Consider the following 17,145-nt stretch of genomic DNA (forward strand, 5'->3'; position numbering starts at 1 on the left):
CAAAAAAGTTATTCTTCAGGCCAAGTTGCATACACATGAAGGATGATGTGTAAATGGTCAATGAATCACCCAGGGTCCAATGATGAGTTCTCGTTTCTGCTTATGGTGAAGCCTTCAGATGATCTGCCAAAGAGGGGCTACGCTCTCTTTTACAGCCAAATGAACCACAGGGTTGGTGTGGGCTAAGCCTACCTTAATGAACCAATCCTGGGTTCCCACCAACAATCTGCTGTAGGCTTGAAATAATAACCAGAGTGCTTTGCAACAGAAAAAGTAAAGAGGTGAAAACATGTAACCATCTTCCTGTCTGTTGTGGATCAAAGTTTTGCTCTGTGGTTCCTGATTAAAGTGGCATGTCTCCCTTGAAGCTGCAGCAAGACCTGACTCTCTGGCTCATGCAAACCACATTCTCGTACCTTATGAAATGAGTTCCCCGGTGGGGAGGACTACTGTAAACACAATCCCAGATTTGACAGTTCACTGTCAGTCGATACTGAGGGAGGGAGCTGGCTTCAGGTTGACACAGTTGGATATGAAAGGCTGTTGGGGTTTCCTGTCTCCTTTGTTAGCCTCTGGAGCCAGGCCCTATGTGGGTCTGTTTGAATTACCCACTGAATGGTATGTGAATCACTGCCACCAGCCCAACAAAAGGACAGCGCGGATGCATGGAGCCTTTGTTAGTTAATCAGGATGGCCATGGCAGGGGGAAGGGTTTTGTCCTGCCCTTTCTGCAGATGCATTGTGTACTCCTCCGTCATATCCCAAGTAAATATGATAGGGGGTCTGCACCTGTACACTGGATTCCCCCAGAGTAGGCGGGTCTATGCGTATTTCTGGCAGTGAGCATAGGAACATGTTTGCAGATTAGCCCCACACATTTTCCAGAGCTTGATCTACCATTATTCAATTTCATTTAAACATTTCAAAAAAGCCCTGGCGAGCGCACACTCACTATGCGGGTGGTATATTCCTCACATGAAGACAAAACACCTACATCATTTCAATGAACATTTCCAGATATCAGCAGACAAACCCAGACATGAAATGTGTACACATTATAATACACACAACTTCCATGGACAGTCTTGGCAAGCATTATCAAAAGACCAGGCACACCGAGGACTTAAACAGCAGCTATGGGGGAAGTGGGAAAGAGAGGACCAGAGAAATGCCAACACCAGCTGCAGCAACAACTCGGTTGGTTGTATTAGCTCTCCCCCAATGGACATTTTACAGAAGATCATCCCACAGATTAACAGATACCATACAAGCACCACAACAGAAGACTCACCATTGATATCAGCAACACAGTTTGTCACAACTAATGTGCACGTCATATTGAGAAACAGCACCAGAGGCAGCAAAGGCCACCCCTTATGAAAAGAGCGATGTTTATTCTATCTAATTAGGTCAAACCCTATGTTAAAAACATGCATTAGCAATGCAAACAATGTGGGCATTTCTGTAGGCATGGGAAAGGTACTTGCCAGGCACATTCTGTGGTGGTATTAAATGGCCATTGATTGCAGCAGGTGCAAAATGGTTCAAGTATCTGGACATCTAATAGCAGAGCCTGGCAAATGTCTAATACTTATACACAAGGCAAAGCTGCTGGCTTTGTTAATGCTTGTTTTAACAGGACTTCAGTGAAGGACACGCATAGTGCTTATAAATCGAGTGGCTGAAGGCAGATCGGGTTAAGACATTTTTATTCCACCAGTAGCATGTTTACAGCTCCAATTAAGTAATTTACTGTCAGAAGACTGCTTTGAAAAAAACACTGACAGGCACTTTGACTGAAAGGTTTGATGGTAATGATTGTTTAAAGCAAGCTCAAAGAGTTCCCAGGAGGAGGTGTTTTGGGTGGGGAAGGGCAAGAACTGGTTGGTAATGACCATATGAATTAGTATGGCCGTGGGCAGTCAATGTTTGGGCCAATAAGAAAACAACACCTACAGGCTTTTTGTCTCTCCTTATATGCCACTCCTCCCTATCTGTACTGGAATGCAAATGTTTCGACTTATAGGTGTCACAAATGAAACCTAACAGACCAAACTAAAAATTACAAAAAACACATATAGATAAATATGCATGTTGCAGACGAATCAAAGCCCAGCTTCTGATCAGAAACTGCTGAATGTGTCTGCCAGCATACGGTCAACTCATCTACAAGACAGCTTCTGTGGCAGCCACTGGCTTTGCATGACAAAAATAGAGTGATCTGAGAGAGTGAGCATATTGCCTGGTATCTATGCTGGTGAGGGGAAAGGTTATGAGTGGCTTGTGATGGCATAATGTCAGGTGGTTTATACTAAAGTTGCAAAGGTCTCACTGAAGTAGGGGTGCATACGTTCGCACAATGCAAGGATGTGACCTCTGGAACGGAAGTGGATCGGTGAAGGCAGAAAACCATAATGTGTGCATATAGTATGCAATGCACCCTCCACCAACACAGAACTGAGGCATCTTCCTATGCTTTTAAAAACGTTCAACCTTGCCAAAAGTCATACCACGTCCACCTGAATTGAGTTTGATTTTAAGTGTACCTAATTCTAAAGCTTGATGGCTCACCATGTCATGCTGCATGCCATAGGACTACAATAGGGATTGGAATGATGAAAACTTAAAATGCCATACACGTTACAGCCCCATCCTATTAAGCAATTGCCATATACCAGTGGAATAGTGGAATGCTGGAGGTAGGTCATTACCCAGTTCGGTAATCAAAAACCTGCCGCTGATCACCGGTGGTTTTCCTATATGGCATTGAAACTAGTATTCCACCTGTCAATACTTATGTACTTTTCACTTCCCTGTGTTGTTTCATAGAACCTAATTATGTAGTCCTACATTGGGAATAACAGCATAGCAACACTAAACACTAAACCAAAAGCACCATATGTCATGGTTTTCCTAACTATCGTATTACCATTCAGAAATCAATATTAAAACATGCTGGATCCCTTTTCCTCTGTCTAATGCCACCACTCTGTGCACTTGGCCCAATAAAAGGTATAGAAACCTGCATTTACTGTGATTATGACACTGGACTAATACAGAATCAACCGTTTCTTTCCATGGGTGATTTCCAAATTTAAGGGAAAGAAATACACCTTAGTTTAGGCTTAAGAATGATCCGTCATCAAGTTAGTGAGGATAAACCTACCCAGCCTAAACCCTGCACAACAGAGACATGCTCATTTATTGATTACATTTTCATGTTTTTCTATCACACCTCCCAAAAAATAGATGTCTTGAATATGAAGATTCTCTGTATTTTCAATTTGAGGTGGGAACCTTGGTGAAGGCAAATGATTGAAAGATGAGCGACTTGCTTTGGCAAACTACAATAAAGAGATCTTACAAAAAATATAATGTCCATGGCTACTTTACTGAAACGCTAAATGAAAATTAAGGATCTGCTTTGTATGCAAATAGTAGTTGGGGGGGTCAGTAATGCAGTCACACTTATGAAGATTTGATTTAGTATTTGAAAGAGAACGGGATTTTTACATTGGATGGAGTAACAATCAGAAAGACAACTAATAAGAGAGAAAGAGAATTATGGATTTAGTTTGACTCAGATGCCTATGTTTATAGAAATCATACATGATTTTCTAAAATGGCCATTTTCTGCCGATTTTTTTTTCTCACAAAATCGTATTCTATTATACGTGCATTCTATATACTACCTAAGGTGTATAAGAACGACACCACACTACCAGGTAGACCTTTTATTTGCTGCCTTTTGTGCAAACCATGAGATTGTTTGCACAAGACACCACAGCCAGGATGCACATTTTGTCAAGCATAAACATTGATCCAGAGGACCTTCTAGTGACCCTAGATGTAGAGGCCTGCTACACGAGTATTTCACAGATGGTGAGTATAGAGGTTTTACAAGTTTATCTAAACAAACGGAAAACCACAGTACATTTAGTCCCAACAGAATTCATACTTGAATGTATTAGAATCGCACTTACAGAGAATTATTTCCTATTTGAAGGTGTGTTTTATAATCAAAAACATGGCACAAGTATGGGTGCAACATTTGCACTGGACTTTGATAACCTCCATATGGACCGTCTTGCACAGACCTCAATAAACTGTGATCACAACCCATTCACCAATCATATTGGTTGTTGGCATGGTTATATGGATGATGTATTCATGGTTTGGAAAGGCTCTGAAACACTATTGATATAATTGATCACATGGCTGAACACACAAGATCAGTACAGTAATTTCACTGTGCCATATGATCGCACATTGAAGGCTTTTTTGGATTTGACAATCTTGAAGTCGACTCAAGGCACTCTGGAAACTACACTACTCAGAAAACCCACAGATAAAAAAGAATGTGCTATCCTATGGGAGTTTCCATCCATCAAGTCTGAAGGAGAACTTAAACTACAGGCAGTTCTTAAGGATTTGCAGGAATTTTTCCACCATGCCAGACTTTTAACGCCAGAGCAGAGCACTCCCTATGAGATTAAAACACAGCGGGTATCCTAGTCAGGTGATTCGTAATGCCAGAAAAAGAGCACACAACATCAACAGAGTAAATTGCCTTACAAAACAGGAAAGAATAATTTATGATACAATCACATGTGTTATAACTTTCAACCCGATCAGCAACGATCTTAGGTGAACCATACTCCACAATTGGAACATTGTTAAATCTCCTGACTTTCAATCAGAGAAGCCAAGATTTGCATTCAAACAACAAAGTAACTTTAAAAATCTTCTAGTACATGCATATGAAGAGCCTAGGCTACAAATCCCTACCCAATCCACACTTTGGGCACTACCACCAGTCATCGACCATTTTAGATGTGGTCGATGTTCAGTATGTATTTTAACAAGAGATCTAAAACATATTGATTTGTACGGCCTCAATTGGAAATTACCATCCTTTACTAACTGTACAGCAAAATGAGCCATTTATGGCATAAAATGCCAGTGTGGATTGCTATATATTGGAAGACAAAGTGCGAAATCAGACAGAGGATTTGCGAATGCTGCTCCTGTCTTAAGAACAAAGTTGCTGAGAAGCCCATAGTAGCACACTATAGGGAAAAGAAGCACAAACCCTCAGTTATGATCTGGATCATTATTTAAACAATAAAAAAACCTCTGAGAAGAGAAGATCTCAATTTGTTACTTAGAAAAGCAGAATAAAAATGGATTTACAGATTAGATTCTGTGAACAAAGGCCTGAATACAACCATTGAATGGGGGCTATTCATGCTTTGTTTCACTATGGTATACAAAGGTTGGCTCTTATCATGTATTGGTTCATAACCTTAGGTCACCGCTGATTGAGACAGCTAAATATACTTGTGGCTATTGATCTTCCATGGAGGAACTGGAACAACATCAGAAGTGCCCTATTAGGGACTAGTATTTATTAATTATGCTATGGGCGAGTAGTGGAATCCATTCTTAAATACATATGAAGAAAAAGTGTCAGTTTTACGGCCCATGAAACTTGATAGAACCGATAAACATTGGCACGCAATGAAATTGTATAACGTAATAAAATGGTCCGTCTTGTTCAAAATGGCATCCAGATTTGTTGAGAGACTAGGGCCACTCCTCCAAGGGTGAACACATGCAAGAGTATATTACAGTCCTCAATTGTGCTGACACTGTCACTCTGTTCGCGCATTTGCAATCAGTGAGCTTGAAGACACTTGTAAATATGTAAGTATACGTATACGGGTGCGAGTATGTGAAAGTGTACTGCAGGTCCTGGTTTAGATGGGCAGACATCATAAACTAATATATTACGTTCACAGCCCCAATTTTGTAGAGAAAGGCCATAGTATATCATGGGGTAATGAGAGTGAACTGTGCTTTTATTGCACTAGAAATGGAGAAATATGTGAGGTCCTTCACCAAAGTGACATTCAGAAAGAGACAAAAAAAACCCAGACAAAATAGAGAATTTAAGTGCTCCTACCAGTACATGAGAAATGGAACATGTGGTTTCTGTTTGAACGGAATATAACTTATTATGTACATATTAAATAATACCGTTTTGAAATTTTAGTGCACTAACCACACATTCTTATGGTTTTATTGGTTGTGTTTATTATGACTCATTACATGTTTGGGCGTCCACTTGGTACCCTTGATGTTTTTGTTTTGTGAACTGTTTTATAGAAACATAGTTCATCATTACAATGTTTTAAAACGATTTCTGGTGAATGTGCAGATGAATCATCAAATTCTAGCACAATGTGTCATAGTGCAAGCTTACTAAAGGTGTGAAAAGGGAGGGGAAGTCTGTTCTCCTTGTTCTCTCCATGTATTGACTGCCCTACATAAAGACATCATAAGCTAAAAAGAAACAAGGGGATTCCTCAGGGAGGGAGCTGACAGGGGCTGTCTGAAACAAGAATGAATGTGCTGTCACAAGTATTGTGTAATCTTTATATGGTCTACTCCCTTATGTGTCTCTCATGAAGCACAACCCCTCCTCTTAAAATGGGGACTGTCCCGATTGAGAACCTGGTCCTGATACTATACCTCCTAACAATCACCCTCCCCTGCAAAGCCCGCAGATCTTTCACCATGGCTTAGCCTGAGGCATCTTGCTACACCCAGCTCTCCTGTCATGCGCACACCCCACCCAGACTCAGTAGGCCATGACCTAATGCTGCCTTAGGGACCCAACAGACACCAGCTCTCAGTACCTTTCCAAAGCTGTGTACAAATACCACCCTATAAGGAGTATTCAGTTGTGTACCTCAAAATTGCGTACTGGTCTTGCTACACAATGTAACAACAAAGTTTTGTCACAAATGTCTGCTTCCTAGTATTACCAAATGTCTACAAACATCATGGAAATTTGCCAGGCTATATAAGACATGCTCTGACCTAACACCAGCAGAGTGAGCTCTCTGTCTGACAACTGATGCCCCCTGTCACTTTTCATTCTGTATTACTTTATTACTGTATTCTGCTGTATGTCTTTCTCTAATAATAACTTGGTTTACCTCTCAGCTGTGTCCTGACTCTTCATTGCTGTAGTGCCTCCACCTGCCTGGGGGATTTCCTTATCAATGCTGACAGCAGCATTTGCTTTATCTAACACCCATCAGGCTTCATTATTTGCTGGTGGCAGAGAATACACTTAATAAAGAAAATTGCCTCTTAGTCAATAATGCAAAAAGTTAGATTAAATCTTTTAGAAAGCTGAGAAAGGCATTCTCTTGAATTCCTTAAAAAAATAACAATTTGTAGGGCGTGGATCAATACTCGTATTGGGGGATTTTATTCGTGGACACATTTTGCTTGAAGCCACTGGAGTATTTTCATGATTTGAAGAGCATTATTGGTAGAGGGTTGATTTCTTTACATTATGGCTTTTTCTGTAGAATCATTGATCATAAACTAGACCCTGTTCTTCCCTGAGGTTGACGTTGAGTTAAATATGAGAGACAACTTGAAGTTGTCTGCAAGAACAGCAATCGCAATAGAGCATCGACTTCAGTATTATAACTTATCTCTCTGATGCAGAGGTTTAGTCCATGGTACCCTGAGCAACTGCGCTGCTGGACAAGGAGTGGGGACATGTGTTCTGATTTGAGTTGGTATATATGGTCTTCATCTGACCAGAGCTGGGACAATGTTAGACAGCTTCATTAGACAGCATTTCACTCATTCCAAATATATAAATTAGAACTTTATATACCATAACCTACGGCAGTTTTCAAGATGCAGAAGGGGACAATGCACACATTTTACCATTTATATTCAGAGTAAAGATTATTCCCCCTTCGTCTCTCACTTGTAGGTGGACAAAGAGCAAGAATCTTGAATCATCAGATTTTTTTTAAAGAACTTTCTGAGAAAATCATAAATGCACTCAGTTGAAAGCAACTTATCGGGCACTTTGGAGCGAATTTATAGACCATTTGAAGTGGGTTTACGGAACTTTTGGCTATGAATGTGAATTTTTGCTGCAAGTATGAATTTCATTGTATGTTTACCAAGTTAATATGAAATAGTATTTCATTGCTGATTTCTTTTTAGCCTTTTCTGATATCAGTACATTTTCTTAAATATTGGCATTGAACTTAATGTACTGTCTCCACTTTTGCAATTTTAAAAGGTTACTCTCACTGCGCATCGACCCTATGGGGAGTAGGTATTACACAGCAGTAAATATCGATAAATGTCTAATGACGAGGTGAGCCATAGCAACAAACCCTTTCAAATGACAGATAGTAACAGATCTATGCATTCGGGAACTTTTCCATGCAGTCCGTTTGAATTTTCAGACGTTTATTTTGCGGTTACATTACAGTGGGTAGGCTCCAGAACCTGGCTTGCAGCAATAAGTGCCCGCGAGGGTTGAAGTTGCATGGATCATAAGGGCCGGTGCTTCCACTCTGGGGTTCAGAAAATCAGGAGGGGATACATGGTGATTTAGAGATCCGGAGATCTTTGCAGAAACAGTGCAACTGCAATCTTACACCGCATTTGGACCAGGGCAAAAATGACCCCAGAGAAAATGTGGAAGGATAGCGCAGGGGCAAGCGCTGCAGCACAGGTTCGAATCCCAATCCCGCGCGTTATAAATTAACAATAAAATAAAGAAATAAAAAACATTTGCAGTGGTGCAAAGACCATACAAAATAGTTCTGCATCGGTGCAGAGTTTCTCCTTCACAGTACGTGCTGAGAGAAAATAAATGATGCTTGGTCATCCTTTCAGACTACCAATAGCAAAGGCCCAGATCGAAGAAGGCTGACCGGAACCATGATCCAAAACACGAGACACTGCTGGGAGCTCCATCATAAACTGAAGGAGCGCAGTCTGGGAATACATTTAGTGGCCAGATGTGGGGAGCTAGTGGGAAACTATATATATTAGGTCCCTCCCACCTAGGTCGAATCTCTGTATTAAAGTCAATTTATCACTGCACTCACCAAATATTTCCTGTTGAGTTGGCTTGTCTATTTTTTCTCTGTTCTGCATCCACATTGACAGTCAAATCCATACTTGCCCAAAATACTTTCCGGTGACACACATTTTACAGGGTGGTCCTGTCTGCTCGGTTTGCCTCTAGAGTCAAGTACCCCAAACTCACTGACCTGTTTCACCATTTTTGTCTTTTCCGCTCCCAGATTATCGTGCTGCTTGCCCTAGTGGTGAATCTCGTTCCACTTACCCCTGAGGTTTCTTGCACTCGGCTACCCCGTATGCGCCTCTCCGTCTTTCGGCTTTCTCTCCAGACTCACCGCATTGCTTTACTTGTTGACAGTCCTTTCTCCTCCATGCATTACTATTCCCCTCACCATGCTGTTTGTCCTGTGGTTTTCCCTCACAAAGATCTGTTTGTTGTGGCTTTGAAAGCGGCGTGTCCATCAACAACAATGTATTGAGGAGGGGGGTGCTAGAGAACCTGATCAGAATGGCTGCGAGACCGTGAGCTTCCAGGCAAACCTATAGAGATCCGGAATGTTATCTTTCATCCTGACCTGCCACCTCGCTCTACTGCGAGAAATACTGCGGGTGACACTGTCTGGACCACCCCGGTCCAAAAAACGAGTGTGGGAATGCCCTGTGGCTGGATTGAATGAGGACGCAGATTTGCTGCGGTGTGGCAAAACAGCAGGCAACAGAACAGAGGCCTGAGCCGAGTGCTCCTAAATGAGCCGATGTCGGCTTAAGCAGGAGGAGCCATCTGCAGGGTGGAAACCACTGGCATCAGTGGACCAGAGAGGTGCATAGCACCAGCCAGCCAGGAGATGTCCCTCCTACACAACTCCCAGAGGGACAACGTGGATGCCTGTCTTGGTCAATGTGGGGGCCGCGGAGGAAGGCTCCGGTGACCCGATCCACTTGGGAGTAGCCGGCAAGCCTGGAACCAGGTGAGAAGACTGCAGAGGCGGGCAGCGGGAAGCCTCCCCACTGGCGCATATCATCCGGACACATGCTAGTGCTGACGAGGGTGTGAACCAGAGAATTACTCCCAGGGCCGCGGTTTGCGGTGGGAGCGAACTGAAGGGACCCTGGAGGCTTACAGGTCTATCTACTGCTCTGCAGGACTGGGGGCTGAACTAATATACATTGACAGGTTGTAATCACCCTGGCAGGCATACAAATACTGCAGGGGCCCTTTCCTTTGGATGTCTTACATCAAGTGCATCGTGCCTTGCTTTGGGAGGGACCTGCTGGAAACACTGAATGAAAAAGGCCTGGGTCTACCTGGAGTGCACCCCGGTCAAGGCACAGAAACTTGGCAAAGACAATAACTGCAATAGGCGACAGTGGCGATGCTTTCACTGTGTTCACTCGGGACATACAAGTAAGGACACTATCAGGGGGTCCACACTCCCTACAAACATTTCTCCCAGAGGGTGTGAGCTTGATACACGCCAGGGACTCCCTGACGGGGTGGTCAAAACTTCCTGCCGAGATGTCCAAATCACAAAAATCTGGGAAACAGCAGTAAGCAAAGTTGCACTTTGAGATCCCAGTCAGGACTGCAACAACAGAGACACGTTCAATGGTGGAGTCCCAGCAACCCTTGCTGCTGGATCCCAACGGAGCTCTGGGTGATATCAAGTCCATATTGGGGTAGGTTCAGGCAAGCATCCAGTCACTTGACAGCAAGATGGTCACCTTGACGTGTAAAGTCTACCATATGCAGGTGCGTTTGGACAGACATGCGTAACAATTGGACGAGGTCGAGGGTCGAACATCTGCTCTGGAAGATGGATCTAATACTGCCAACAGAGACCTAGCGACAATCAAGCGGGCATTAAAAGAGCTGATGGACAAACAATATGACCTGGAGTCGTGCTCTAGACGCAATAACCTATGGATAGTGGGTGTGCCCGAGGGAGCAGATCAGCAGAATATGGAGACAATGGTGGAGGAACTCCTTAGGGACGTCCTGGGTGGTGATGCCTTTTCGGCAGTGTTTATAGTGGAAAGAGCTCACAGGATACCGAGTGGAAGGAAACCTGTCCTGGGAGCACCAGCGCACCCACTGATCGCCCGCTTATTTAATTACTGAAACAGGGACCTGGCCCTGTGAATAGCTAGAGAGAAAGGCTCTCTGGTGTACAAAGGTGCACACATTCGACTATTCCCGGACTTCTCAGACAAGGTACAATCCTCAAGGAAGACATTCATCGATGTAAAGAGGAGGCTTGAAGTGCGAGACATGAGGTATGTCATGCTTTTCCCCACCAGGCTCAGAATGGAACACGACGGGCGGACCTTGTTCTTCAACACCCCAAAGAAGCAAACACGTTTCTAGAGTCTTTGCCCAGAGCACGATGGCATGGGAACAGCAATGACTAATAATACATCGATGTGCTGCACTCAGTAGTGGAACCGATCTACAGCGAGTCGAATGAACGGACCCATGGCGTTCAGGTCACAATCTTTGTTGAAGTATTGCCTGGAGATTGGGCCCTGGGGTGCCCCCAAGCAAGAGCTGTAGAGTTATGTTTGGAATTGGGGCATAGAAGAAAACTAGCGAATTGGGGTTGCGGGTGGGGGTGATGGGGTGGATGTTTCCAAGTTGAGGCCAAAAAGGGTGGACACTGGGATGGACAAGTTGGGGTTACAGAGGGGGGTGGGTGTGGTGCTGAACTAGCAGGAAGTGGCATGTCAGCACAAAAGCATTGGTGGTTGCACTGTTCCCAAGGCGTGGCATGGATTTATGGTATGCAGACAACACTCAAAACCCTTTCTCCTGAGATAAACCACCAAATGGAGGTTGGATGATGGGGTTGCTTAGGTGTATCCCCTGGATTGTGAGGGGCCTGAACTGCCCGCTTAAGTGTCAGAAAGAATTAATGTATATGCAAAGGCACCAGGTGGGAGTGGCATTCCTGCAAGAAACACATCTGACATTGGGTGGGGAATAAAGGTTTGGGTGGAGTTGGGGGGTTCTACTGCTATTTTTCCTCTTACTCGTCATACTCCAGGAGAGTGTGCATTCTCTTGCATAACTCGGTAGGGTTTTGAATGTGCAAAATGGTTAAGGATCAGCAGGGAAGGGGTCTAGTGGTGCAAGGTACCATCCAGGGTCAGTGGTACACCCTAGTCAACTACTATGGCCTGAATGTGGAATCTACTGAGACATTAGAGTGGATTGGGCAACAATGGGCAGGGTTACCACCCGGGGAAATTATTGGGCTGGGGATTTCAACGCAGTCATGGATCCCAACATGGATTGTACAAGGGGAATTCGCCACCCCATTTCGAAGATCACAAGTAAACTACGGGACATGTGCTGGGCCTGGGAAGTCAGTGACATCTGGTGGATTAGGAATTCAGGGTACAGAGGTTACACGTTTTACTCCTCAGTTCATAATTCAGCATCAAGGCTGGATTTCTTTTTGGTTTTCTGCACACTGGTGGGGAGGACTCACGGAGGTCTCAATCCTGGCGCATACATTTTAGATCATACTCTGGTATTGTTGACTACAGTACTGCCAGGACGGAGCAGGAGAAGGGCCTTGTGGGTATTCAAGATTGAAAGGTTATCAGATGGGGTGTTCCGGGATGCTTTGCCAAAAGCCATAGATGCTTTCTTCCGGATCAACGAAGGGTCGGAAGAGTCTGCTGCAACACTGTGGGAGTGTTTCAAATGTGTGCCAAGAGGGGAGTGCATTTCAAGAGAAGCAGCGGTGCTGAAACAGATTTGTAATGACCTCTCAGACACAGAGTCTTGCATACGTACATTACAGTCGGGGACTGGGGACCCCACACATGCAGATCTTGCCGAGATAAAAAACAACTGCATACCTTTAATGAGCTGGCACACGGGGAGGTAAAATGTATCCAGAGAAAAGGGGCAGTAAGGCAGTACGGGGAGGGACAATGCTCGGGCAGTCTATTGGCACAGATCGCCAAACCAGATTATTCTAAAAATTGAGTAATGTCGATAAGAGATACATAGGGGGAGGAAAAATGTGCAGACTCATAGTCCAGGAATTCTGTAGATCTACAACCAGCTTTACTCTTCTCGACTGTCCGGTCTCCCCACAAGAAATAAATAACTACTTAAACCAAGTGGCCTTATATTTGTGCTCGGAAGAGAAAAGGGATTGGTTGGGTCACGCAGTGTCATTGGGGGAATTGCTCTCGGCAATAACATTGCTCCCAACTTGGAAAGCCCCTGGGCCGGGTGGTTACACTGTCGAGTTCTATAAATCGTATGCCCAGAAACTAGCAACTTACCTATTGCAAATGTATCATCATAGCCTGAGGGAGGGCCACCTACTGGATTCTCTAAGGGAGGCTGTGATGGTGGTGCTGCTTAAGTCAGGGAAACAGGCAGATGACTGCGCTATTATCGGCCAATGTACCTCATTAATTTAGACAACAACAATTTGGCAAAAATATTGGCTTCCAGATTGGCACCCCTAATGCATAAATTGGTGATGGCAGACCAGTCTAGGTTTATACCAGGACATTCCACCTCTTTTGGCCTCTGAAGGATGTTTGGGCTGATTGCTGCAATACAACAGGATCGCCATGTAGTGGCTGCGCTCCTGGATGCTACGAAGGCATTTGACTAAGTGGAGTGGCCCTTCCTGATGACCGTGTTGCGCAGGAAAGGGTGGCGGGAGCAGTTCATTGCGATGGACACACTACTGTACACTCAGTCGTGTGCCAAGGTTCACATGAAGGGTCAATTTACATCCAAAATAGGACTAGAAAGGGGCACACGACAGGGACCATTGTCAAAGCTGCTGCTTGCACTAGCAATAGAACCAATGGCTGAGATGATCAGGGAGTGCAGATGTTCACACACAGGGTGGTGCCCCTCCCCCATTATGCAGACAACATGGTACTCTTTGTTGCTGACCCCAAAAATAATTTAGACCTGATCATGGGGAGGTGATGGCATTTGGAGATTTCTCTGGTCTTCGCATCAATCCAACCAAATTGGTCCTCTTCCCACTGACGAGCTGTGTTGCCCGATATCCAGATGGATGGGGGTTCTTATGGCAGGAGGATTACACTCGCTATTTGGTATTACACATTGCTAGAACCCTGCAAGATTTATATATTCACAACTAACAGAGAGCTCTGGGAAGGAGGTAGACAGGTGGAAAGATTGTTACCTTAATTTTTAAGGGAGAATTTCATTGATCAAAATGGTGTTATTACCTCGGTTCTTTTATGTGTTTTTCAAAGTCTGACTAGGAGTACTTCCGGGAGGTAAGGGCGTGGTACTACAGCTAATATGGGCTGGGGAACAAGCCAGGATCTCTTGAGATAAACCTGTAGCACCCATAGATGAGGGTGGCTTGGCACTGCCTGATTTCGAATTATATTATGATGTAGCTCAGGCCGAGTTTCTACTACACTGGTTTGGTGGCCAAACAGATAGACAGAGAAACTGCTAACCAGATGAGAATGGTCTGAAGAAATCCTTCTCGGTTACCACGTCCAGCAAGATGTCTATGGACATGGACCAGAACGGCCACGGCATGCCTACAAGTCAGTGTCTGTCGGGCAGCTCGAGTCAGCTTTGCTCTCGCCCTCCATGGTCATTCTGACCAGGGCATCCTCCACAGCCACCAGCAATGCCCAGGAGCAAGGTAGACCCATGGATTACCTAATTCTGGCCATATTCTCCGGCTTCTGCCCAGTGTGGCCGGTGAACAATGTGGCTCTGGTCATTTCCATTATGGTAAGTAAACGACAAGGGGCCTCATTACGAGTTTGGGAAAATAAATAAAAGCAACATGTCAAGCTACTTAACTCCCACTGGGTCCTTTTTGTTTCTCATTCCTTTTCAGAAAAAGCCTGTGTTATATACTGCAAAGCCAGCGTATGTGGGGTGCATGTTCTCTTCTCTAACCAGAAACATTTCCTAGAATTAAATGTAAGGGGAAAAGAATCGCTGCTTCGCTGCAGCACCAGGAGAAATGCGAGCAATATGTGTTATTGTTATGCAAAGGAGGCTGCTTAGCCTTCACTACAACTATTCCCACGGGTGTGTGCTTTCTGCAGATATGAGTTCCATTCAACGCAATTGTGTAAATTCAAATCAGTCGAATGAATGGCGTAACACCAAATGTTGGGGCCCCTTGCACAATACGGTAAGGAGTGGCAGAGATTTTCATGGCTATTATTGTTTCCCTTGGTGATGCAAAAGTGCCACCGATGAGTCATAACTAGCAAATTAAGAACAAATAAAAGTCATGGTCAAGTCTGTTAAGACTTTTAAGACATGGCTTTTATCTGTTATTAATTTGGTAGTTTTGACTCATCTGTGGCACTTTAGGAGCACAGAGCGAGGCAATAATAACCATTGTGAAGGCAGAAGAAGTCTTTGTTGCATATATGGTGCTTTAGTACCACCCTGTCAATCCATATAGGTAGCGTTTTAGTTCCACCATTGTATGTGTTTTCTCATATAGGTCACAACCATTATTTTTAATCCATTGAAGCACTATAGCGGTACTTACTGAGTCTACATACATTTGGCTCATCAGAGGGGCATTCATGCTACCATTATCTGTCATATTAAATAAAATGTTCCTCTGTCCCTGCCCCTATCTGTGTGCCCTTCTTCCTCCTTCCCCTTGCTGCCCTATTTCTGCCTCCCCTGATTGGCCGCTTGATACTCAAGAAGCCCAGCAGATTTAAAGAGCTTGCCGTGGCAGGCCATTGTTCCTTCCTGCTCTGCTGCACCGCAGAGACAACAGCACTTTCCATCCTGCAGGTGAGGCTGCCCCTAAATAGATGCCTTCATGCCATATTTAATTATTTAATTTGCACTAACAGATGGAAAACAGGTATGGCCTGAAAGTACATCTAAGCTTGGATGAGAATGCGGGTGACTTTATCAACCTGGAGGTCAGGACTGGATGGGGGCATATGGAAGGCCAGGGCAAGATGGAGGCATTTAGGAGCTCCCGGGTCTAATCGTTTGAGTGCTGACATGTGGGGATATTGTGAAATATAACGACAGTCTGGTGCCTCTCTAAGGCTGGCAAGGCTGGAGAGCATCAGGGTGTATGACTGACCTTACTCAAATCTCCTGCCCTCTAGTTTGCCTCTAGGCCTGTAGTCTCTTCCCAGTGGTGGGCATTTAGATTTCAGAAACACGAGATTTCTGAAGAGATGAAAAGTTCTGACAACTGCAAAGATGGTAAAACAAGAGACAGACCTTCAGAGTTCAGATTGTCACATAACTTAAAGATAAATTCACACGACGACAGATGGCCTCAGCTCACACCCGCACAATAGGTTTCTTCTGTCGTAGTGGTAGATGACTCAGAGATACATTTATAACCAGGGGATTTTGTTGATATTAATTCGTGGTCAAGAGGCTATTTGAGGCAGTTTGTTTAGGTTTACATTAATCTGCATGCTGGTAATTGAAAGGTTTCATTCAGGATGTGCTATATAGAGCAGGAATCATAATCTTCTTGCTCAATTGTATTGTCAGGTTGGTTTATTCTGTGATTTCTGTACATTTGAAGTCATCTCTCTTATTTTACTCCTGTGTTTTTACACCTTCTACCAGACTTCACACCCACCATCACAATCAATGGATCAGAGAGAATTGTTATCCCATTTCCAGCACTGCTTGGAGCATTTACAACAATAGTAAAGATGACTGTGAGAGGTTAGATATAACTAATACATTGTGCAGATATGCATTGAATCCATATACGCTCAGATCAAATGAAACAAGATGAACACATAAATACCTTTGAAAAGAAGGGATATGTTTGTAGACTGTAATACGTTAGAAGGATGCAGGTGATGATGACCAGAGCCACTATTGGCTTCTTCCCCTTTACGGCTACCAGAAGCATATTGTTGCAATATATTGATGATCTCACCAGCAAACAGTGGCCTGGCTCTCACTTCATTCTGCCACACCAGTTTCTCATGCTGCAGGGACAAAGCAGAAGGTAATTATTGCACTAATTGTTCTACATTGTCTTATTAACTTTTTAAAATCTTCTTGTGACACTCTTGGGGAAATACCAAACCTCTCGACAACGAAAATGTATAATTAAAGTCTGGCAGTAAAACAAAGTTAGATGTGTACTACTGAATCACTAACATTAGCACTGTGTATGTAATTTCAACAACCACAATAGAGGGCGATTGGCAAAGAAGTTACTATGACTCACC

The 17,145-nt window shown here is 43.8% G+C and overlaps 1 protein-coding gene across 1 annotated transcript in view; it reads right to left on the bottom strand.

Moving 5' to 3' along the window:
- Nucleotides 1–16,820, bottom strand: part of LOC138487300 (NXPE family member 1-like) — a 79,591-nt gene extending 62,771 nt beyond the window's left edge. The window contains exon 1 of the mRNA XM_069613910.1: nt 16,713–16,820. Within this exon, the coding sequence (XP_069470011.1) occupies nt 16,713–16,820 (108 nt within the window). The remainder of the gene's footprint in view (nt 1–16,712) is intronic.
- Nucleotides 16,821–17,145: the final 325 nt, after the last annotated feature.

The sequence above is a fragment of the Ambystoma mexicanum genome, chromosome 9 (assembly GCF_040938575.1).
Source record: "Ambystoma mexicanum isolate Mex_15411 chromosome 9, UKY_AmexF1_1, whole genome shotgun sequence".
Lineage (NCBI taxonomy): Eukaryota > Metazoa > Chordata > Amphibia > Caudata > Ambystomatidae > Ambystoma > Ambystoma mexicanum.